General features: G+C 48.2%; 1 protein-coding gene across 17 annotated transcripts in view; it reads right to left on the bottom strand.

Moving 5' to 3' along the window:
- LARS2 (leucyl-tRNA synthetase 2, mitochondrial) overlaps positions 1-23055 on the bottom strand; it is a 186776-nt gene that overhangs the window by 30115 nt on the left and 133606 nt on the right. For all 17 annotated transcript variants that reach the window (XR_013554259.2, XR_014136739.1, XR_014136740.1 and 14 more), the window contains 3 exons: positions 22486-22769; positions 18957-19055; positions 15326-15463 (listed from right to left, as the gene is read on the bottom strand). Coding sequence is in view for 13 of the 17 variants with exons in the window: in XM_081792774.1 (XP_081648900.1) it covers positions 15326-15463; positions 18957-19055; positions 22486-22769 (521 nt within the window). In the remaining 4 variants the exon portion in view is untranslated. The remainder of the gene's footprint in view (positions 1-15325; positions 15464-18956; positions 19056-22485; positions 22770-23055) is intronic.

Here is a 23055-nt window from a genome sequence, read left to right as displayed (position 1 = left end):
ATCATAATTTACATATATGACTCTGGTATTTCATTTAACTATATGAATGGATTTTCCACAACAGTCCATATAGACCTATCTCAGTTTTTTTCCTTTTGTAATTGTTTTCACTTTTTGTTTTATTATTATTATTATTATTATTTATATAGTTTATTGTCAAGTTGGCTAACATACAGTGTATATACAGCGTGCTCTAGGTTTTGGGGGGTAGATTCCCATGATTCATCGCTTACATACAACACCCAGCGCTCATCCCAACAAGTGCCGTCCTCGATGCCCATCACCTATCTCACCGCCCCCCACCCCCATCAACACCCTGGAAAACAGTCTGGAGGTTCCTCAACAAATTAAAAATAGAACCTGCTATGACCCAGCAGTAGCACTACTAGGAATTTATTCAAAGGATGCAGGAGTGCGGATTCATTAGGGCACACGTACCCCAATGTTTATAGCAGAGCTTTCATCAGTAGTCAAATTATGGAAAGAGGCTCAGTTTTTTTAATGTTTATTTTTGAGAGACAGAGAGAGAGAAGGAGGCGCGTGTGAGCGAGCAGGGGAGGGGCAGAGAGAGAGAGAGGGACAGAGGATCCGAAGCAGGCTCTGTGATAACAGCAGCAAGCCCAATGCAGGGCTCGAACTCCCAAACCGTGAGATCATGACTTGAGCCGAAGTCAGGGACTCAACCGACTGAGCCACGCAGGCGCCCCCAGACCTATCTCGGTTTTAAACGGCTCTCTAGTAGTCTGCGGTGCCCATGGGTTATAATTTGTTTATAGTGCCTGTTTCCTAAAAAAATGGTTTCAGTCACTTTTACTGGATGAATACTGCAATATAAACTTTTTCTCGGAAGGGGACAAGGACAGGCTGACCCTTACACTGAAATGACGGGGAAATGACGTGATTTCTGATTTGAAACGGTTTATTCTGAAGAATCCACCTGATTCTGTTGTAAAGCACGAGAGCAAGAGCCATTCCAAACTCCAAGAACGATTTGCGGAGACATGTGCTGGTAACGCGTGCGCGTTCCGTATCTGTTGAGAGGTAGGCACGTTTGGCGGGAGCCACGTTCTTCCCAAGCATCACCAGCCGCACGATGCACCTTTCAACAGACAAACCCGTGGGTGCTTCAAGGTCACTGACGCGAGGCGGCTGTTATTGAGAAGTTCAAAAAAACCACACGACCTCAGAGGCCCAGCAGACTGCAAGTGTTGTTCTGGCGTCGTAGGTAGGAGCTGGCTTGGTCAAGTTAACAGAACCCTTGTCCAACGGCTGTGCGGACAGGTGCGGTTTAGGGGAAACGTGCCAGGGGATTCAGGGGGTAGCACAGGATAGACCGACCGGAAAAGAGATGAGGGCCAGTTCGGAAAAAGGGATTCTCAGCCTTCATATTTTAAAATCTCAGGAGCACACGCGAGGTTGGGGGTGGTGGTAAGGGATTTTCTTACCCTTTTTTTTTTGCCCAATATGGGCCTCGATTGCACCATGGTGACATCGGACCCGGAATCAACAGCCGGACGCTCAACCAACCGAGCCGCCCAGGCTCCCTGAGGTATTTTCCACGGTGGAAAAGACCCACTATGCATAACCTTCAAGTCGAATGTTACACAATTGTGCAAATTATTCAGTGTTATTATTGAGCGTCACAGGGGCCATCCGGCATGCTCCCATGTTAATTTGGAACAAACCCCACGTGTGCACAGAAGTCATCATATCATCGTCCAGCCTCTAAAACCCATCTTAATAATAGACCCATTCGACTCAGAAGGCTGCCTTCCTCCCACCACGCTCATGACATTCCACCGGCAAAGTCACGTTGGCAGAATGGCATCCTTTGGTGCCACGGTTCACGTCCCATCAAGACTCCTAGGAAATAGGAGTCTTTTGTACAGAAAAACAGGACAAATTATTTAACAATCAAATGCCCTTGGATCTTACACTGCATTTGAATAACTAAGCGCCTTGAAGGGAGAGCAGTCGTGTCTGCGGCTTCCCGGAACACCTGCACAAACGCCACAGGGACCTGTGTCCTCGGGCGACGCAGGCTTTATCCAGAGCAGGCCGGGGTTCTGATGCCCAAGGACCCCCGTCTGCATTCTCCTCAGGAAGCTCAGAGAACCGCACCCCACAGACTGAGCGCGGGGTTTCCTCTGCCATCAGCCCTGTTTACCTGCCTGGTGTCTCTGACACTTTAAACCCACTTGCTTGTTCCTCGCAGAGGTCACGCGCACGCTTGGCTGTCCCCAGAACGGGTCACGCTCCCCAGGATCAGGTGCCCCCTGGCAGGAATGCTGTCTCAGCCTGCGTTCCCCGGGGAAGCCGGGACTCGCCCTGCACCTCTGAACTCAGGCATTCCGTTTTCTGGGTGGCCGCTTCTGTCCCCTGCACACGTCCCCAGGCCCTCGTTTGTATCCCGCGGCGTCTGGGACACACCACGTGAGAAGCGTGTCCGGGCTGTGCCCTGATTACAACGTAAAGACCAGTCCACATCCGGCCCTACGCCCATCACGGTAAGGACTTTTACTCCCTTGGTCTTCCCTCTGTCCCCGGCACTGAGTGCTGTGCCCAACAGGCAAGCTCAAAACAACAACAACAACAACAACAAAAAGGAGACGTGGTGAAAACGTGGACGGGTGAATGAACTCATAAATATGCACATGCAGACAAAAGGACGGTGGGACACAGGTGGAAGACGCCGGTGGCTGCTGTTGCTGGCTCTGGAAGCCACCTTTGCCTTCCATCTGATTCCAGGATTTTAACCCCATCCCATTCGCTCTACGGCAACAGTTTTAAAACAAAATCAACTCATATGGCCACTTTTTATTGGGCAGGTCAAGAAACAGACTGGACACAAACACACTCGAAAGCACCAGGCACACGGAGCCAGTATTCCCCAAGGAAGGGCTGCCCCCGCCAAGCTTCGCGGAGCATCGGTGGGGTCCACGGGGCTGATCTGCGCCTGTACTCAGGGTGCACCGGGTCACCTCTCAGGCTGGAATCTTCCTCAGATTAGTTTTTCATGCTGCAGCCTCACAGGAAAGAGAAACAAAACAAAAACAAACAGACCGTTGCTTTCTCTCCTCGGTGCCTGGTGCCAGTGGGATGAATTTCTGTTACTGTCTGCACGAGTTTTTGAGATTTTTCCTTTCCTTTCCCACTCTGAGTGCAACGGCTTTGGTAGCTCTTAGGGGAAATTAAAAATCAGGGTGGAAGGAGGGAGGGAATAATCTGGATCCCAAAGACAAAGCTGAGCAGTATGGTGACAATCCACAGAGCTTTTAGCCTCCAGAGGGGGCCGGGGGGGGGGGCGGGGGGGGTGAGAACCCAGGAATCCTGTTCTGGCCTCTGCAGGTTATCAGGTGGCTCGATGCTGCCACCTTCTGGGAACGGACGGCACTGCACCTGCCAGCACGTGGCCCTACTTTCCAGAGGCTCTTCGGGGCCCCATGGGTTCCAATTCTTCTTCTTCTTGTTTTTTTAAGTAAACTTCGAAATAAAGTGCCGCGCACATATCGAAAAGTACACGAATCCTGGGAGTAAAACCTGATGAATCTTCACAACATAAGCACACCTGTGATGGCCACAGAGCGTGACCAACCTCCCAAAGGCCCCACCTCCCCACTGCCGGTCACCGCTGGTCACCACCAGCCTGGCCGCTGACACCATCGATTAGTTCTGCCTGTTTCAAAACCACTTCTAACCCTTTCCAGGTGAGGGCGAGGGATCCCAGGGGCCTGTACACATTGGAGGCTGTCCCCAGAGCTGGCCGTTGGCGGTGTGTCCGGTGTGGTCCCGGCAGCTGGGCCCGGCAGATACCAAATTTTATTATGTATTCAAGGAGGCTGCTCCTCTGCCCTCCTCCCCCGAGCCTCCTTCCGGTGCTGAGTTCATGGCGGGTGCTTGATATCGTTCACTGGTTTGAGCTAAATGAACGCCGTTTCCACGAGAGGAGAAATAAAGCTGCCAGCAGCAGAGGCGGGGACAACGTGGAGAGGGACACGAGGTGGAGGGAGAAAGGCCGATAAAGGGCAGGCACGGGACATTATGGCTCCCAGGTGGGGCCGTGACTTTTCTGCAGGGAGAGGCGCAGTGAGCGGTTTCAGACTCCATCCACTTAAGCTCGCAGGAAGGTGGGTGGGAGCAAGGGGACGAGTCGGGGGGGGGGGGGTAGGGTCCCAAGAGCCCAAGAGCGTTTACACTGGATTTCACGGTGGAAGGGGCACTTCCCTGCTCATTCCCCAGTGGTCCCCCCATCCCCCACCCTTCAGGGCTCCAGGGAATGATCCACAGGACCTTGGGAATCCGGTTCTCATTCTCATGGCTGAAGCCGGTGTAGCGCAGAATGAGGAACCACACTTGTGTATTCATTCAACGTGTATTTGAGCCACAAACGGGTACAGAGCACTCTGCGGTTAGAAGGCTTACAGTAAAACGGTGGGCCAAGACATGCTCAGAAATAACCATCAACGCCATAAGGAGGACGCTCTAGTGTGATATGGAGGCGCGAGGTGCATGGGAACGAGGGACAAGGACGTCAAGGGCCCCGCTGAGCTCGGAACCCGGTCCCGCGGGAGCAGCGTTCACACCATCGCCGAGCTCATTACTAAGATTCACAGCCAGTGTAACGTATTCCCTACGTGCTCATTCATTCACTCGACAAATGGCACCGGGGACAAACTTGCAGAAGCAACTGAGCTACTCATGCATCACGGTGACGGTGTACAGCCGAGGGCTTTATAAGGAAGTGAAAGATCTGAAACCACCCCGAAACCCCTTTGGCGTAGAAGGATCAAAGGTGGGCGTCACGCAGGGTCTCTGCCTGCGGGGGCCCGGCTGGTTTCACTGCCATGGAGGCAACACCGCGCTCTTTGCTCTGGCCCCGCTCTCCTGCTGCGCCTTTAATACCACCCCTAGAGGGGCGCCTGGGTGGCTCAGTCGGTTGAGCACCCGACTCTTGATTTTGGCTCAGATCATGACCCCAGGGTCGTGGATTGAGCCCCATGTCAGGCTCCGTGCTAAGCGTGGAGCCTGCTTAAGATTCTCTGTCTCCCCTCTGCCCCCTCTCCCCTGCTTGCATTCTCTCTCTCTCTCTAAATAAATAATAAAAAAAAAGAATTCAAAAAAAATACCACCCCGCATTTGCTGCAGCACAGGTATGTGCGAGCAGAATGATGGGGAGTGATGTTCTCTTTGGTACTTCCTTGACGGCTGGTCATGGAAAGCCACCTTTGTGCCACCAAGGTGGGAAGGGGGGGGGGCAGGTGGAAGGGCAGGGTGGGGAGGGTCAGTAATTATTAGGATAAATAAGGAATTCCAGAACATGGATTGATAGGCTATTTTAAGTGCCCTTATATAAAAAAATCAAAAATCACTGTATACAAAGGAATGTACTAACTGGGATGCAGCTAACAGAATCCCAGGATTCGTCAGATGACGAATGACACTGCCGATGACATTTCACCTGCTCAGGAGGCCCTGGACAGCCCGCTGCCCACTCCCTGACCTGGTCAGCCGGCCCCTGTATAGATCTGGAAAGAAGAAAACAGAAAGCCCTGGATTTCTGAAAACAATCTCTAACAACTTTTCAGACTGATTTTGCAAACTTCCTCTTCCTTGCCCTGTGCTGAGGGCCATCAGAATCACATAATTAGCCAGGGTCGGAGCATTAAGCAATAGCTCATTCTTAAAATACTACCATTTCTAGGGGCGCCTGGGTGGCTTGGTCGGTTAAGCGTCTGATTTGGGCTCAGGTCACACATGATCTCCCCCTGCATCTGGCCCTCGGCTATCAGCATGGAGTCCGCTTCAGATCCTCTGTCCCCCTCGCTCTGTCCCTCCCCTGCCTGTACTCTCTGTCTCTCTTTCTCTCTCTCTCAAAAATAAACATTAAAAAAAATACTACAATTTCTATTTCTTAGCAACCAGCTAGCAGCATGGAAGGAGCCCTTACTGATACGGTGAGACCCAAGGTAAGTTTCTCTTCCCTTCCTTTTCCCCCAAGGCTCATTTCTGGTGTGATCAGAGAGACACATAATAGCTTGGGGGACTGGAGCCCGTGGCGTTCTCAGTGATCAGCAGGCCACTGTTCTTGGTTGACAACAAACCACAGGGAGAATGTCACTTCGGGGAATGTGGTGTCTCCCCAGAGGTGCAGTTAAGAGCAACAAAAACAGGGTTCCTGGGCCTACCGCCGTCCCTCACCACTGTCCCTTACAGAGGGAGAGACAGGCTTCCTTACTGCAGTTCAGGGATGAGCTGGGTACGTCCCTCTCTGCAGCACGCCCCTGCGGCTTCCGTCCCGGGGACGTCCAGCCACAGCCAAAGCCCTCCCCTGAGTACTTCCTCCCGGGTACCTCCTCCCGGGTACTTCCCTGCTTCTGAATCTAGGCTGTAAATGACTGCTTTTTTTTTTTTTTTATTCTTTTTTCCTATTATAAGGTTATACAATCACTGTAAAAACCCTGGGAAAAAAGCAGGAGTGCCTTAAAAAGTAAGAACATCACCAATAAGTTCACCTTCCAGAGAAAACTAGTGTTAGCATGTTGGCATAGTTTTTTTCTAGTCTTTTCTCTTGCTCTGCGTATGTGTATACATGCGTGTGTACATTTAAATACAGAGATATAGCCAAATTGCATCTATGATTCTGTATCGTGCTTTTTTTTTTCAGTTCTAGGTACTTCAGATGCATTTCTCCGTGTTACTAAACATTCCACGTAATATAATTTTAAAGAGTTGTACAGGGGCTAGACTTTCTTCACTCTTTCTCAGAATGTGGGGGCGACAGGGCATATCTAAACGTGTAGCTACTTGAAATAACACACGTACAGTTGGGTGCCTAAGTTTGCATTTCTGATTATTCCCTTGGGCTAGGTTTCCAGAAGTGCAATTAGTGTGTCCAAAAGTGTGAATGTTTCCAAGGCTCTCGCCGTATGTCATCAAACTGCTTTTCGTAAAGGTTGTTCCAAACGGCCTTCCCGCAGCACAGGGGACGCTGTTCATCCCAGCCTCTCTGCTATACGGAAAATGGTGCCTCACTTCTGTTTCACTGTATTTCTTTGACTACCAGCGAGGGAAGCATTTTAGAGTAGGCCTCTTCATCATTTGCGTATCTTCTTTGGCAAATCTCCCAGGGAACATTGATTCTGGCTTGATCAGTAACCTGGTATTTCTTTCTTTTTTTCTTTTTTTAATGTTTATTTATTTTTGAGACAGAGAGAGACAGAGCACGAGTAGAGGAGGGGCAGGGAGAGAGGGAGACACAGAATCTGAAGCAGGCTCCAGGCTCCAAGCTGTCAGCACAGAGCCCGACGTGGGGCTCGAACTCATGAGCTGAGAGATCATGACCTGAGCTGAAGTCGGCCATTTAACCCACTGAGCCACCCAGGCGCCCCAGTAACCTGGTATTTCTGATGCACAATAGCACACGTGCTGTCCCATGTGGGGGCACACCCAGCCCGGAGGCCAGCTTCTGGTGGAGGGTAAAGAGATCCATGAAAACCTCAGAGTACAGACCTAAATGTGCAAGTGTGAAAGAGGGCCAAGACTCACTTAGAAAGCAGGAAAGAGTATTAGAACTACATAAGACTTTGTGGTAAGTTGATGAAACTTAGCCAGAATTACAGAGTGAATCCAGTGCTTAGAGTCGACAGAATTCCTCGCACGTGAGGCCCCTGAGTATTTTTAAAGTAATCTTTACACCCACCATGGGGCTCAAACTTGCGACCCTAAGATCAAGAGTCACACGCTCCACTGATGGAGCCAGCCAGGTGCTCCTAGAGATAACTATCTTAGATGGTGGCCAGGGGGTTGAGAAATGAAAACAACAGGGAGTGGCAGTAGCCTCAAATCCCTCCCGGGAGGACAGGGCTAACCAAACGCTAACCAAGAGTAATACAGAAATAGACGTAGCAATCCCTATCAAAAAAACACCAGCATTCTTCACAGAGCTAGAACAAACAATCCTACAATGTGTATGGAACCAGAAAAGGCCCCGAATAGCCAAAGCAATCCTGAAAAAGAAAACCAAAGCTGGAGGCATCACAATTCTGGACTTCAAGACGTATCACAAAGCTGTAATCAAGATAGTATTTGGTACCGGCACAGAAACAGACACTCAGATCAATGGAACAGAATAGAGAACCCAGAAATGGACCCACAAACGTATGGCCAACTCATCTCTGACAAAGCAGCAAAGAATAGCCAATGGAATAAAGACAGTCTCTTCAGCAAGTGGTGCTGGGAAAACTGGACAGCGACATGCAGAACAATGAACCTGGACCACTTTCTGACACCAGACACAAAAATAAACTCAAAATGGATGAAAGACCTCAATGTAAGACAGGAAGCCATTAAAATCCTCGAGGAGAAAGCAGGCAAAAACCTCTTTGACCTTGGCCGCAGCAACTTCTTACTCAAAACGTCTCCAGAGGCAAGGGAAACAAAAGCAAACATGAACTATTGGGACCTCATCAAGATAAAAAGCTTCTGCACAGCAAAGGAAACAATCAGCAAAACTAAAAGCCAACTGATGGAATGGGAGAAGATATTTGCAGATGACAGATAAAGGGTTAGTATCCAAAATCTATAAAGAACTTATCAAACCCAACACGCAAAAAAACAAATAATCCAGTGAAGAAATGGGCAAAAGGTATGAATAGGCACTTCTCCAAAGAAGACATCCAGATGTCCAACTGACACATGAAAAAATGCTCCACAACACCCATCATCAGAGAAATTCAAATCAAAACCACAGTGAGATACCACCTCACATGTGTCAGAATAGCTAATATTAACAACTCAGGCAACAACAGATGTTGGCGAGGATGCGGAGAAAGAGGATCTCTTTTGCACTGCTGGTGGGAATGCAAACTGGTGCACCTACTCTGGAAAACAGTATGGAGGTTCCTCAAAAAATTAAAAATAGAACTTCCCTACGACCCAGCAATGGCACTACTAGGCATTTACCCACGGGATACAGGTGTGCTGTTTCAAAGGGACACATGCACCCCCATGGTTATGGCAGCACCATCAACAGTAGCCAAAGTATGGAAAGAGCCCACATGTCCATCGATGGATGAATGGATAAAGAAGATGTGGGATACATATACAATGGAGTATTACTCGGCAACCAAAAAGAATGGAATCTTGCCATTTGCAACTACGTGGATGGAACTGGAGGGTATTATGCTAAGCGAAATTAGAGAAAGACAAATATCATATGACTTCACTCATATGAGGAATTTAAGATACTAAACAGATGACTATAAGGGGAGGGAAGCAAAAAGAATATAAAAACAGGGAGGGGTCAAAACAGAAGAGACTCTTAAATATGGAGAACAAACAGAGTTCCTGGAGGGGGTGTGGGAGGGGGGATGGGCTGAATGGGGAAGGGGCACTAAGGAATCTCCTCCTGAAATCAGTGTTGCACTATCTGCTAACTCACTTGGATGTAAATAAACAATAAGTACATTTTTAAAAAAAGAAAGAACGAAAAAATAAAGTTCTGATTTAGATACATGTCAGCAAAAACAGCTAATAAATAAAGAGACATAAATACACACGTGGTTGACAGGTCTCAGTTTTTCCTCCTAGGCCAGCTTGAAAAAGTTGTTTGAAGGTCTTCAAACATTCTGACTGGAGAATCCTGAATTTTACCACAGAAGGCGGGTGACTCTCATTTCGTCTACGGCTGACTGGTTTGTGGAGACACCCCTGATGAAAAGGCCACGCTCAGAGGCCGTCCTGGCCCCGATGTGATTTCACAGGAGTGTGACCCTAACAACTGCATTGAGACACGGAGATAAGGGGAATTCCTGCAACTTCTTCAAGGTCAGATTTTGAGTACTTAAAATAAATGTCTCTTTTTTTGGGGGGGGGGGGGAGGGCACGGAATAGAATCTTACTATCTCATAAAGAACTTTTAAAAATGCACACAAAATACTGCACAGGTATATTTCGAAGTACACCGGACAGCTGTCCCTTAAGTCTGGTGGAAAAGCAAGTTCCAGGGGTCTGGAGGCTCTGCGGGTTAGAAATTCATTTCAACAGACACCAAGTCCTACCCCAAACGGGACTTGACAATTACATCCGAATGCCGCAAACATTTTTTCTCCTCGAATATAGTTCTAAAACCACTGTACAGGAGTCATAAAAATACCCAGGCCTTGTCTTATATTTTAAAATAGTTAGCCATTGACTCATTTATTGGTTTGTTCACTGCTCCTGCAAATAACTTCAGAAGCACAAATGGGCCTTGGGGCCAGAAATCATTTACGGTCTTTGTTTCTAGACCCGCATCAGAAGGAAACGTTTCTCATGGTGTATTTTCTCTCTAGCCCAAGGAGGACACTTCCTTGTGGAAACATACACTTCTTTCGTTTCATTTTTTTCTTTTAAGTAGGCTCCACGCCCAACACGGGGCTTGAACTCACGACCCAGACAGAGATCAAGAGTCCCACGCTCGACCGAGTGAGCCAGCCAGGAGCCCCGAAAAGCATAAACTTTTATCTGTTTATATCAAGGGCTTAAACTCAGTTTAAACAAATATCCACTGAGAATGTACAGTCTCCACGATACTGTCACAGCAACAGGACACAATTCCCATCCTCACGGGTAAGTTTTATCTGATGAGGTAAAGAAGTTTCCACAGAGAAGAAATTCAAGGCAGAATGGGAAAAGTCTCAAGGCACAAACATTCCGACTGAGGCTTAATGCTGTTAATGTATTCACTGTCCTTCTGATGCAGTCAGTTTATTTTGACACATGAAGGGCTCTGGGACTAATGAGAAGAAAATTATTTTCAGCATTTAATTTGATGTATAAACTAAATGTGTTTTCTGTACCATAGACTCTTTTTTTTTTTTTTTTTAATTTATTTTTGGGACAGAGAGAGACAGAGCATGAACGGGGGAGGGGCAGAGAGAGAGGGAGACACAGAATCGGAAACAGGCTCCAGGCTCCGAGCCGTCAGCCCAGAGCCTGACGCGGGGCTCGAACTCACGGACCGCGAGATCGTGACCTGGCTGAAGTCGGACGCTTAACCGACTGCGCCATCCAGGCGCCCCAGTGTACCATAGACTCTTAATCTGTGTGTGTGTGCACAGAGAGAGGGAGCAGGTCTGAGGGGGGTGAAGGGAGGGGGCTTTCATAATGCTTCATTTTGCAGAAACTAGACTGTAGTCTGCGTTACTAGAGATATTTATTTATTTTTCATGTTTACTTGTTTTTGAGAGAGAGAGACAGAGCATGAGCAGGGGAGGGGCACAGAGAGAGACACACACAGAATATGAAGCAGGCTGCAGGCTCCAAGCTGTCAGCCCAGAGCCCAATGCGGGGCTCGAACCCACGAACCATGAGATCACGACCTGAACCGAAGTTGGGACACTCAACCGACTGACCCACCCAGGCACTCTACAAACAGATATGCTTAAGTCAAATATCCTTTATACATTCAAATACACACACACACACACACATCTATATATAGCCATGCTCTTGACTAGCAAGATAGAAGATATATGATGTAGGTCAGATATTTGTACAAGGCGATCGCCAAGCTCTACAGAAGGTTTGCGGCGACGCACAAAGTTCTATTAACAGATTTTAAATAAGTTGGTCTTTTTTTTCCCTTAGAGTCTGTACAGACATTTCTTTCCTTTCTCTTCTTTCTTTATTTTTTGATTAAAAAAATTTTTTTTCGTGTTTATTTCTTTTTGAGAGAGAGACAGAGCATGAGCGGGGGAGGGGCGGAGAGAGGGGGAGACACAAAATCTGAAGCAGGACAGAGCTGGACGCGGGGCTTGAACTCACGAACCACGAGATCATGACGTGAGTCGAAGTTGGACGCTTAACTGACTGAGCCACCCAGGAGCCCCTGAGATTTTTAAAGTAATATATTTTTTACATATCAAAATTTTAAAAACACATATCCTTTGACCCAGCATTTTCATGTCGGGACTTGGACTTACAGATATAAACCCAAATACCAGCTGAGAACACAGACAGTGAGAGTCACCTGACTCTTTTTTTTTTTTTGTAATAGCAATTGGAAAAATAGGTGATTGCTTACATAAATCACGGGAGATCCATTATGATGGGGTACTGTGCATAAATTACAAAGGATGGGGGGTCGGCACATGCTGATGTAGAAAGATCAGGATACGTTATTAAATCAAAAAAGCAAAAAGGCACGTGTGTAATATATGCCACGTTTTAGAAATAAGTCTATCAACAGAAACATGGAGGTAATGCAAAATGTTTTTCTGGAAGAGACCAAAAGAAGCCATTAACAGGTTGAGGGGGGAGGGGTGGAGGGTGGCCTGCAGGGAGTGAGACTTCGATGTTCAGTTTCTGTGCAGTTAAGAAAAAAACTCTTAACCTTAGACATGCATTACTTTATTATTTTGTATTTTTAAGTTGTTAACATGGGTTATCTGGACAAAGAGATCATCAGATTTTTTTTTTTCCCTTTTTTTCCCTGCAATTAAAAAATAGTCTAGGGGGTGCCTGGGTGGCTTAGTCAGTTAAGCATCTGGCTCTTGATTTCAGCTCAGGCTGTGATCTCACGGGTTGTGAGTTCGAGCCCCAGGTCGGCCTCTGCACTGCGTAAGCGTGGAGCCCGCATAGGATTCCCTGTTTCCCTGCCCCTCCCATGCATGAGTGTGCTCTCTCTCTCAAAACAAATAAATACACATTAAAAACAAATAGTGTAACAGATGCTGAATTAAAGATACAAAAAACAAAATACAACCGTAGTTGAAAACAAACCCAGGAATTATGCTCCTGATGGTATGGCAGACAAAATAACCTAAATTATTGTCCTGCTGATAAATAAGTGAAAAAGCCAGACAAGTTATAAAAAAAGAATTGTTTTAAAGGTGTCACTGAGCTGGGAAACTAAGAAATGAGGTTGAAATATCAAATAAAAGCTAATAGATGGACCTTCACTAAAGAGCATGAAAGATATTCTAAAATATATATTTCAGATAAAGGGGAAATAATTTCAGATGTTAAGGTCAGAGACATAAAAAGGAAGAGTGAGGGGGCACTTGGGTGGCTCAGTCGGTTGAGCGTCCGACTTCGGCTCAAGTCACGATCTCACGGTTCGTGAGTTCGAGCCCCGCGTCAGGCTCTGGGCTGACGGCTCAGAGCCTGGAGCCTGCCTCAGATTCTGTGTCTCCGTCTCTCTCTGTCGCTCCCCTGCTCATGCTCTGTCTCTCTCTCTCTCTCTCTTGCTCAAAAATGAACATTTAAAAAATTTAAAAGAAAAAAAAGGAAGAGTGAGAAAAGCTATCAGTAAGTATCCAGACTCCGTGCCATTGCATTGAACTCCCAATAGATATTTTTGTGGAATGTGACAGGGTGAATCTAAAATTCATATGGAAGGGCAAAAGATTTGATCACAGCCAAGCTATTCCTAAAGAAAAAGAACAAAGTAGAAGGACTACCCTTACCAGACAGTAAGACTTGTAAAATTACAATAACAGAGCCAATAAATAACGAGCAGAGCAAAAAGCAAACGAACCAACAGACAGAATAAAGATCCTATAAACAGGCCCTTGTATATATACGCAGAAACATGACATTGATGGAGAGGCAACTAAAGATCAGCAAGGCAATGCGTGGACTGGTCCACTGAGGGCTCTGAGACACTAAAAGCAACCAACAGCCCTAAAGAAAAAAAAATCATTAAAATTTACTGCATTAACTTCAGAGTTTCTACTCGCCAAAAGACACCATAAAAATTAGAGAAATTGAGACCCGGGAAAAAATACTTGCAATACATATAGCTGGAAAAGGATTAGCATCCAGAATATTTTCAAAGTTCCTACAGTCAATAGAAGACAACCCAGCAACGCATAAAGGACACAGATAGGGATTTACCGGAAGGGAAAACACACCGGTCCCCTAGACACGTTGGTAACTGCTAAGCTTCATTGAGTGAGCAATGTCTCTCATTTCAACCGTGACCCACAAACGGATCCATCACGTAACCAACGTGGACGTGAAGGAGCCCTGCGGTGATGGGGACCTCATCTCTGCTCGCATGAGCACAGGTTTATGTGAGCAGTCTGAAAACAAGCGGGGTGTTCCTGAGTGAGGTCGGGCACGTGCATACCCCGCGGCTCAGGAGCTCGGCTCTCAGGGACACACGCCAGACACGTGCTGACACATGTATGTCAGCAAATACGTACAGGAACACTCACCGTCTGGCTTGGCTCATCGTTGCACAAAACACTCCACCAGCCACGAGTGGCGGATGGACACATAAACTGTGTTCTGTGCTGGAAATTCCACGCCACGTGAGCGAATACCACACAGCGGGGAAACAGAAACGCAACGTAACTCTGTGCACCAGTGTGGATGAGCCCCCAAAAATGCTGAGCGAGGAAAGCGAGAGGGAATACACGAAATATGATTCTACACATATAAAGCTCACACACAAGAAAACCAAAAAACACGCACTGTTTCAAAACTACATACAGAGGTGATAAATTTATAAAGAGAAGCAAGTGAATAATGCAGGATAGGGGCTGGCCAGGGGAGGGGCGGTGAGTTAGGGACAGAGTAAGACTGGGTAGGGGACCCTGGGTGTTCTAAGGGACTGGAGTACTCTTTCTCAAACTGAGAAGGAGGGTGCAGGGATGTTCACTTTATTCTTTGAATTGTATAAGACATTATACAATATATACATACATATATCATATGTACATGCAATATTGTATATATATGTATACGTATATACATATATCTATATGACGTATATACATATACATATATATGACGTATTTCATGGGGGGAGAAAGCGCACATATACCTTGCTGACCATAATGGGGAATAGGTTATAGGCCAATAGGAAGAAAATTTATCAATGGATTTACAATGAGATTCCCCAGCTTTAATCCATTATCTGCTTTTCTCAGAGTCATCTATCCAGGCAGGATTCAGTCAGGCTTAGAAAAAGAGCTTACATCGAGTGTGGCCAGATGATAAACACCACCTGAAACGAGACACTGTAAAAAGCCACGCAGCATTATGAGCTGCTTGTCTCTGCCTCACAAGTAAACGGCTCAGTTACTTAACTCCGCTAAACAGACAAGAGCTGAGGGCAAGATTCTGTGCGAACCTGCAATCTCACAGGCTAGAAGTGAAACGAAGCAACAGAAATGGCACTTCACGTGGCGAAGGCTGACAGTGACCTCCGAAGTACACTTGAAACCCGGAAGTCTGCCACGACCTCCATTTACCTTGGTCCCCGGAAGAACTGGCACCTGCTTTCGGTTGTCGTTCACGGAACCAAGTTCTCTTGCAAAGGGGGAGAAATGCTCACCTGTGCTTGACCATGTTTTGATCATGGCAAAAATGACTGAAGAATCTCGCGTAGAACAAGTGCATGACAGCATGTTCCTTCCCTCCGATGTACAAATCCACAGGCATCCAGTAATCTGCCAAGGCGGCGTTAAAAGGGCTGGAAGAAAGAGAAACGGTCGTTTTTTAGAAACCCACTTTGCCTCAATTACATAAATCAGACAGACGCACTGTAATCTGCATACGCCCTGAAACAGATTATGTCAGAGAAACACTTGTTTCCTTTTCAAAAATATTGTAAGAGAACAACTTATCTACTAAAGGAAAGGTCCGTGTCAAATTCAGAAACTTATAAAAACTGTTTCAGAAGTTGCTGCTGACAATTTAACGAATGCCGATTTCCATGTAAAATGGAGACAAGAGGAAAACATAGCAGCAAAAAAAGGTATTTCTGGGAAAGAGGTATTTCTGTAAAATGCATATTTGAATATGTGGATTTATGTTTTAGTTTTTATTCCGATAAGGCAACTGGGATGTGTGAGTTCTTACCAACAGGGGGCAATATGGCATTTACGAGGAGATTAATAGGTAGACACTACATGTACATTTTAAAACAGGAATTCTGTCTGACTTTTAAAAGAAGCGTTAAAACACAGATAGTCAGCGAGAGCCTGTATACGGTCTCCTGCGTGCAAGGAGCATAGTTAGGGTAACCATCACAAAATCGGGCCAACATCTCTCTCTCACCTAACGGATGCTATCAGTGACAGAGATCCTACAAGAAAGGCCTCCTCATACTCCCTGGGAGTAAAGAAAGTACTACTTCTATTTTCTGGCTGGGACCCTGAAGGGGGGAGTCTGTGAGTATGCAGAGGTGTGTGTGGGTGTGCATGTGCGTGTGTCGTGGGGAGGGGAGCAGAGCTGGCTGAGGACCTTTACCTTTTTTGAATGTTTATTTATCTTTGAGAGAGAGACACACACAGAGTGCAAGGGGCAGAGAGCAAGGGAGACGCAGAATCCGAAGCAGGCTCCAGGCTCTGAGCTGTCAGCACAGAGCGAGACACAGGGCTCGGACCCACGAACCACGAGATCATGACCTGAGCTGAGGTCGGACGCTTAACTGACCGGAGCCACCCAGGCACCCCTGGCTGAGGACCTTTAACCCCAAGATAATGTGCTTCCTTGAGCTCATCCAATGAAGTAAACCTCTGCCTTCGGAGGATCTGTACTCCGTGGTTTCAAATATGGGTGAATTCTCTTTCCTACACCTCAAAGCAATTTTTTTCCCCCAGCACGGACTCGGCTCAGGCCGCAAGACAGAGCCTGCCGCTCGGCAGGTAAACCTGGCCAACCGCCCGCATTCGCACCTTCACGCAGCCGGGTTTTCTCCAGTCACCATGCCAGAATTCTGGTAAAACTCAAATGATTTTTGTTCTTTGTGAATAACGGTTCCTCAGAAAAATCCAGCTGCCGATTCATGTGCCAGAAGAGAAAGGGAGGTCAAGGGTGAGACTCCTCAGGAACACGAGTGTGGGGTGCATTAAGACATGGAAAGTAGCCACTGCCCCAGGATTTACCCTGGAAGCCAGGCGGTAAGCACTCAAGCCGTGCTAAAACTAGCAGCTGCGTTCTTATGATGTGCTAAAGGGTGTTCCCAGATCGGGGGGCTGTGGAGGCCCCAGAGGCATCTCTCGCCAATCAAGGGTCCGCGCTGATGTAGAGCTTTCATCCTCTGTAAGAAGGTTTTCCTTAAACATCCTGACAGGTAGAGCCTGATGGCCCTGGCATTCTGAGCAGCTGCTACCGGATGGATCGTGCCAACAGCTCCTTCTAGAAGGAAGAGCCAGGAAAGGGGCCCTCTTCCCAGCCGCGGCAGTCCCCGGGCATCGTGGCTTTGCCGGCTATGGTTTACTCAGGGTCCGCTCATTCCTGGATGGCCTGAACTCAAATTACAGACTGGCCATCTCGCAGGGCGGGACTCTGGCATGGGGAGGGCCAGAGGACCCACCTCGCTGGAAATGTATTCTTTTGCAACCAGTGAAGGAAAAGGGGGGGGTGTTCTGATATGCAGACTATGGGGCTGGAGAGCAATGGTTCTCCTGAGGATGACAGCAGCCTGCCGAGGTCTTTGATGCATGGTGGCTGCGATCTTAAGTGCTCTGCGACAGCCTTCTTTCGCTCATTCTCTTTACCCTCTCTCCCTACGGCTCTTTCCCTTATTCATTTATTTCTCTTTGCCTAAGAAACACGCACAGGGCTGAAAACTCAGGCAGTACCGAGAGGTCTGCGATTTCAACACTGGTCTCTGGCCCCCTGCCTTCGTGAGCACCACCCCGCCTCGCCCTTAGCCACTTGGAATTCTTGTAGCCGTTTCTTCGGCAATTCCACCCTTTATTGATTTATCGATTTTAGAAATGACCGAGTGTATGTGACCAGGGGCAATGCTCCCTAGCTCTCTCACACTCCCTACTTCCTTCCCTCCCATCATTACTTCCGGTTAAGTAAAACATTACATCGTAATAACCCTACAACGCAGTTCACCACTGGGCCAAGAAGGGTATTGTGACAGAATTTTCTTCCTTCGTCTGTTTTTTAATTTTTCTTGTACTTGGGGCTTGCTTGGCTGCGACGAATCTAATTTAATAATCTGACACACTCGCTTATGAGAGCCGGCGTCAAGGCGAGCAGTTGACCAGCGGCTTCCAGGCGGTGTGCCTTTGGGACCATTCAGTATCCCTACAGCCCCTGCTCTCCCAGAGGGAGGGGATGTAAGAAGTAAGGGAGAGGATTCAATACCAAATAAAAGCTGTGCTGTCTAGCTAACAGTAGGTTTACAACCTACTGCAAGTATATATCAGCCCCCCACCCCCACTCCATAATGGAGTCCAAACCCTTGGACGCTTCACTTCTGGGTTCTTCTTCCCCTCACTGTTTCTCAGGCTTATTTTTGCGGGCTTTGCAATGAGCATGCTCCAAAGAACAAAGAAGGGACTAAAAGTCTCTGTGTCACTTCAGAGAAAGTACATTTGTTCCAATCAGAACTACTTTTTGCCTTACATGGGCATACGCCCCACCCCCAGTAAGGGGGTAACTTCTGTAGTACTCAGCCAATGAGGAACCAGGGGAGGGACTTGCCTCTGTAGTGCTCAGCCAATGAGGAACCAGGGGAGGGACTTGCAGGCTAGGAGATAAATTGTCTGCTGTGACCGCCCCCTAGCATGCCCTTCTATCAGATACCTGCTCTTGCAAGAACGCTGAATGTTGATTTAAGCCTCGCTTCATGGTGCTCCAAGTCTCCGAGTGCCTCCTTTGATTGGGTCAGTGGGCTTATTTCTCACTGACAGACTTGGGACTTTCTCCTGGATAACCTTTGCTCGGGGCTTCCTGGCGGCCTGGCTAAGACTTTCTCAGAGCTGCACTGCGGTCTGAGACTCTTCCGCCGCAACCCTCCTTCCTTCCTCCCACTCCCCTCTCGGGCATGGGACCCACACTGTGGTCTATAAGGGCTCTCCCCACCGGCTCCTGCTCCCCTTTCCCCCCAACCTTTCAGGCGCTGCCCTCAGTAAATCTCTTGCACCTATGACTCTATCTTGGTGTCTGCTTCTTGGAGGACCCAAACTGACACATGCTTAAAGGATTCAGCAAGGCTTTACCTGTGAGCATTCTGCGGGTCGGTATATCTAAAGTAGTACCAAGCAGAATCAACAAAGGTATCCATTGTGTCTGTCTCTCTCTTGGCGGCTCCCCTGCACCTAAAAAATAAAGGAAGTTCATCAGTTTCTTTCAAAATTTTTAAATTTTAATGCAGTTTTTCCACCAGCTTTTGGGAAGGCGATGACAACTGAATATCAATTTAGAATGTCCCAAGAACAATGCTTCATCATGGATTGGTAATTCAGAGGATACTCTCCTTTTGTATTGTTCGGTACATGATGTTTTGCAGAAATTTACGAATAAAAATTTAAACCTTCACCAAGTAAAAGCGTTATTCTCCACTTGTCTGAATTTTACCTGGTAGAAAATCTAACAACCTAAGAGGATAAGCCCGGAGGGTCTCTTTTGCACGTTAACTTCTATTTTAGGCGTGTCAAGATCGCCTTCAGCCAATGCCTAGTTTATGATACTTGGGAAGGAAATCGACTTATAAAGAGAAGTTGAAAACCAAATGTAGATGTGCTAAAGAATAAACTTGGGTTTTCCCTATCTCTACTAGGGCCAGGGGTGCAGAATTCGAAACCTTGGGAAGAGAGGTCACCTTGGAGGTCCAAAGGCAGTGGCGTGCTGGGGCCACCTGTCATACCGGCTTGTGAGAATCAACTGTTCACACGTCTTCCCGACTCGGTGACAAGTCATGTCGAGACAGTAGCCCGAACCTAGCCCTTGCAGAAGTACGTACACTATAGAAATTGGCAAACGCCACAAATCAGAAGCTCCCCTCCAACACACCTCCTGCTGAAGGATGGGATGCAGAAGGGTAAAGATAGCCCTACCATTCAAGAAAGCAAATGAAGTGAGATCCTTGGAGTGTGAAGGGCTGAAAAGAAAAAGCAATCCTCGAGATGGGGATGCCTGGAGAGGACTAAGGTTCCACAAGGGCCCAACGGCTGAACCAGTTCCGAAGCACGTGCCCAGTGTGATGGGCCCACGGAACCACACAAACCGGGTGCAAAAATCCTACAACTTGCAGGAACCTGAGAGAGGGCGCCCTTAGTCTGGCCTAGCCTAGGAAGGGCTCAGCCTCCCTGCCCCCACCCCCGAAGACTCCTCCAGGCTCAGATCAGCAGTGATGGGTCGCGCCATTTATCACCAGCTGCGAACAGGAGCCCTGTGTGGCAGTGAGAAAGACTGCTAGAGAACACAGTTCTGACTCCAGGCTCTGCCTTTTGAGACATAGATGTAGGACCAACCACCCTTCTAAATAGCTGCCCTTCTGGCAGTCAGAGTCCTTGGGGGTTCTTGGGAGATTTTGAAGAGGGACGTGAGGAACCTCGAGAGGATCTGATGAATCTTCTGCTCATTTTGCATGCAAGGGCATGAGTCTGCTTTTAATTTAAAAATAAAAGAAGGCTTGCATTTAGAGCTTGCATCTGTGAAGCAGTTCATACTGCCTTTACAAATAGTACTGAAGGAGACAGCCATCACCACCACCACCCCCCACCCCCCCAAGCTCCTGCTTATTAAATAGAAGCTGAGCAGAGAGACAGAAGCCCCAGATCTGGCGGGGCTCTGGGACTCACAGAGGCCTCCCTCTGGGGACAGCGGTGGGCCCTGGGGGCAGATGTTTAGGGGAGAGAGCCCGAGGGAATCCTGTTTCCTACCGCCCAGGGCTACTAGAAGCCGCCGACCTCAACAGCACATCTCTAAGTTAAAGCCAGATCTTTTTAGTTGGAAAGCAATCAACCAGAACGTAGACACTATTTGGGGAAATAATTACAACACAAAAATTCCTTATTCTCCCACACTATTAGTGCAGGTGTACAAGTCAGGAAGAAAATTCAGGGCTCAACTGATCAAAGGAGGAATGTCCGCCTACAACTTGCCAGGTCGATTTTCTTTTTAGTGGTCACGTTGGACTTGAGGACACCAATATATTTTATGACCGACACGAAAAGCTGGTGATGTGGCCAGGCTACTTGGTAAGTGGGAGAGACAGGTGCTGGTGACAGTGACAATGGTATTGTCATTAGGAGCGCCAACGGTACTAACGAGGGCGGGGGTGGGTGGCAGGCAATGAGCCCAATGCTTCCCAGGCATTCTCTCATTTAATCCCGGGAAACCTGGGGATTATGAGGTAGGTACTACTCATGTCCCCATTCTGCAGTAACCGAGTAACCGAAGTCCAGACAGGTTCAGCAATCTGCCCAAGGTCTTGGAGCTCAAGAGTAAGGACTCCACACCTGTTGGACTCGGGCACCTGCGGTCCTTACCACTGGACACGCTGGTTCCGTGACTGTCAGCCCTAGATGCTCACTAGAATCGCCCAGGGAGCCTGGACCAATACCAAAGACCTGCGCTCTGACCTCCAGGAATCCACAGCCAGGGGAGGAAACCGTCTCCCCACCGCAAGGGCCCTGGGCTGCTGCAGCTGGTGTGCCGAAGGCCACCAGTGTCTCCGGCAGAGAGACCCTTTTGTCACCGCTTATCAATACGGAGGGTGTGCTGGCTTCTCCTGGAGCCCACGTTTCTACCCCAAAAAGACCCAGAGCTCCCTATGTTCCTGCCCACAAGCCTTATCTTAAAACCAGCTTGGTGAGGACCCAGGAGGACAGTGGTAACACTTCCATTCCCTGACTGGTAAGGGTCACTGTGCAGGATTACATGTCTCAATTCTAGTCTCCCGAGCGGCCCTTCGAGGGGGTTTAGTTTCTGATAAGAAAACCGAAGCTCAGAGAAGTTAAGTGACTTTCCCAAGGCCGCATGGCTAGTTAGGAGGCAGGGCCAGGCCTTGGACCCGTTACTGTCCGACTCCCCAGCTTGGGCCCTGCAACCGCACTATGGTTCCCTGATTACCAACCTCGTAATTCAGCTCTGTACTGGCAGAGGACTGCATTTTAACACCCTCATCGCGATCTGTAAGGCCCAGAAAAAAATGGCTTCTCCACAGAAGGAAGCAGGAAGATACACAGCCGGTACTCGTTACCTATTTGCTTAATCAGCCGGTCTGGTATCACAAAAATCACATCTGAGATACGCCGGGGAACAAACAGTGAAACAATCCTACTTCCAAAACGAGCAGGTGTTTCAGTATATTAAAGAGCGAAACCCCTCAGCATGCACACCCTCGTAGCTACCACGCTGCTACTTATGAGAAAATCTCCATTGCTACCAAGCCTCTTGGTGGGAAAACCAAGGCAGAGAGGAGACACCATTTTCTCTGCTTCCAAGAAGCTCTCTGGAATATGAAATGGGAGGAAGTGGCCTTTTACAAAGCTATGCTGAACACGTGCGGCTTTCCATCAATGGGACCAGGTGTTTCTGGCAAGGATGTGACTGGACACCTGCTGCTGCTTCTGGCTCAGAGAGGAGAGGAGAGGGTGCTCATCCCGGTGGCCAGGCCTCAGATTCCAGCCCCTTCTCTCCAACGTCCCGAAAGACCTAGCATATTCTTTCCAGTCTGGTCGAAGTGCCAGGTCAAGGGAGCAGAGAGCCTGAGACTCCAGCAGGGTGCTGGGGACCCCTTACCTCGGGCAGGCGCAGTTCACCCAGTCCGAAGCCGTGGCCAGGGGGGAGCCTCCCTTGCCGGTAAAAGCTGTGATGTGGGGCAAGGTCACGGGCAAATCCTGCAGAGGCACCGGCACGGGGCCACAGGCCGGGCAGTGGACCATGGGGATGGGCGTGCCCCAGTACCGCTGTCGCGAGACCAGCCAGTCCTTCAGTTTGTCACTCGTCACGTCTCCACCGACTCTCTTCCTCCGGGCTTTCTGGGTCAAGGCTAGAAACGCATCCTGCCGGTTCATGCCTGTGAACTGCAAGGGGAAAGAGAGAAATCCTAGTCTTCCCTCCACAGGGACAAGGTGTCACCACCCCCATGCCACCAGACTGCGACTTTCGTGTGTGGTCTGTGCAGGGCCATGTTGTGTCTTCACGAGCCCCAGGTGCCTCTATCTTTGTGGCCCCTTCCTCCTTAGGATGATACCAAAGACTGTATTTTATGGGGCACCTGGGTGGCACATCGGGTTAGGCGTCTGACTCTTGATCTCGGCTCAGGTCACGATCTCACGGTTCGTGAGTACAAGCCGCGCGCTGGGCTCT

This window comes from Panthera onca, chromosome A2 (genome assembly GCF_046562875.1).
Source record: "Panthera onca isolate mPanOnc1 chromosome A2, mPanOnc1 haplotype 2, whole genome shotgun sequence".
In the NCBI taxonomy this organism is placed as follows: domain Eukaryota; kingdom Metazoa; phylum Chordata; class Mammalia; order Carnivora; family Felidae; genus Panthera; species Panthera onca.
Note: the sequence above shows the minus strand (reverse complement) of the source record. Positions and strands in the feature narration are given on the sequence as shown.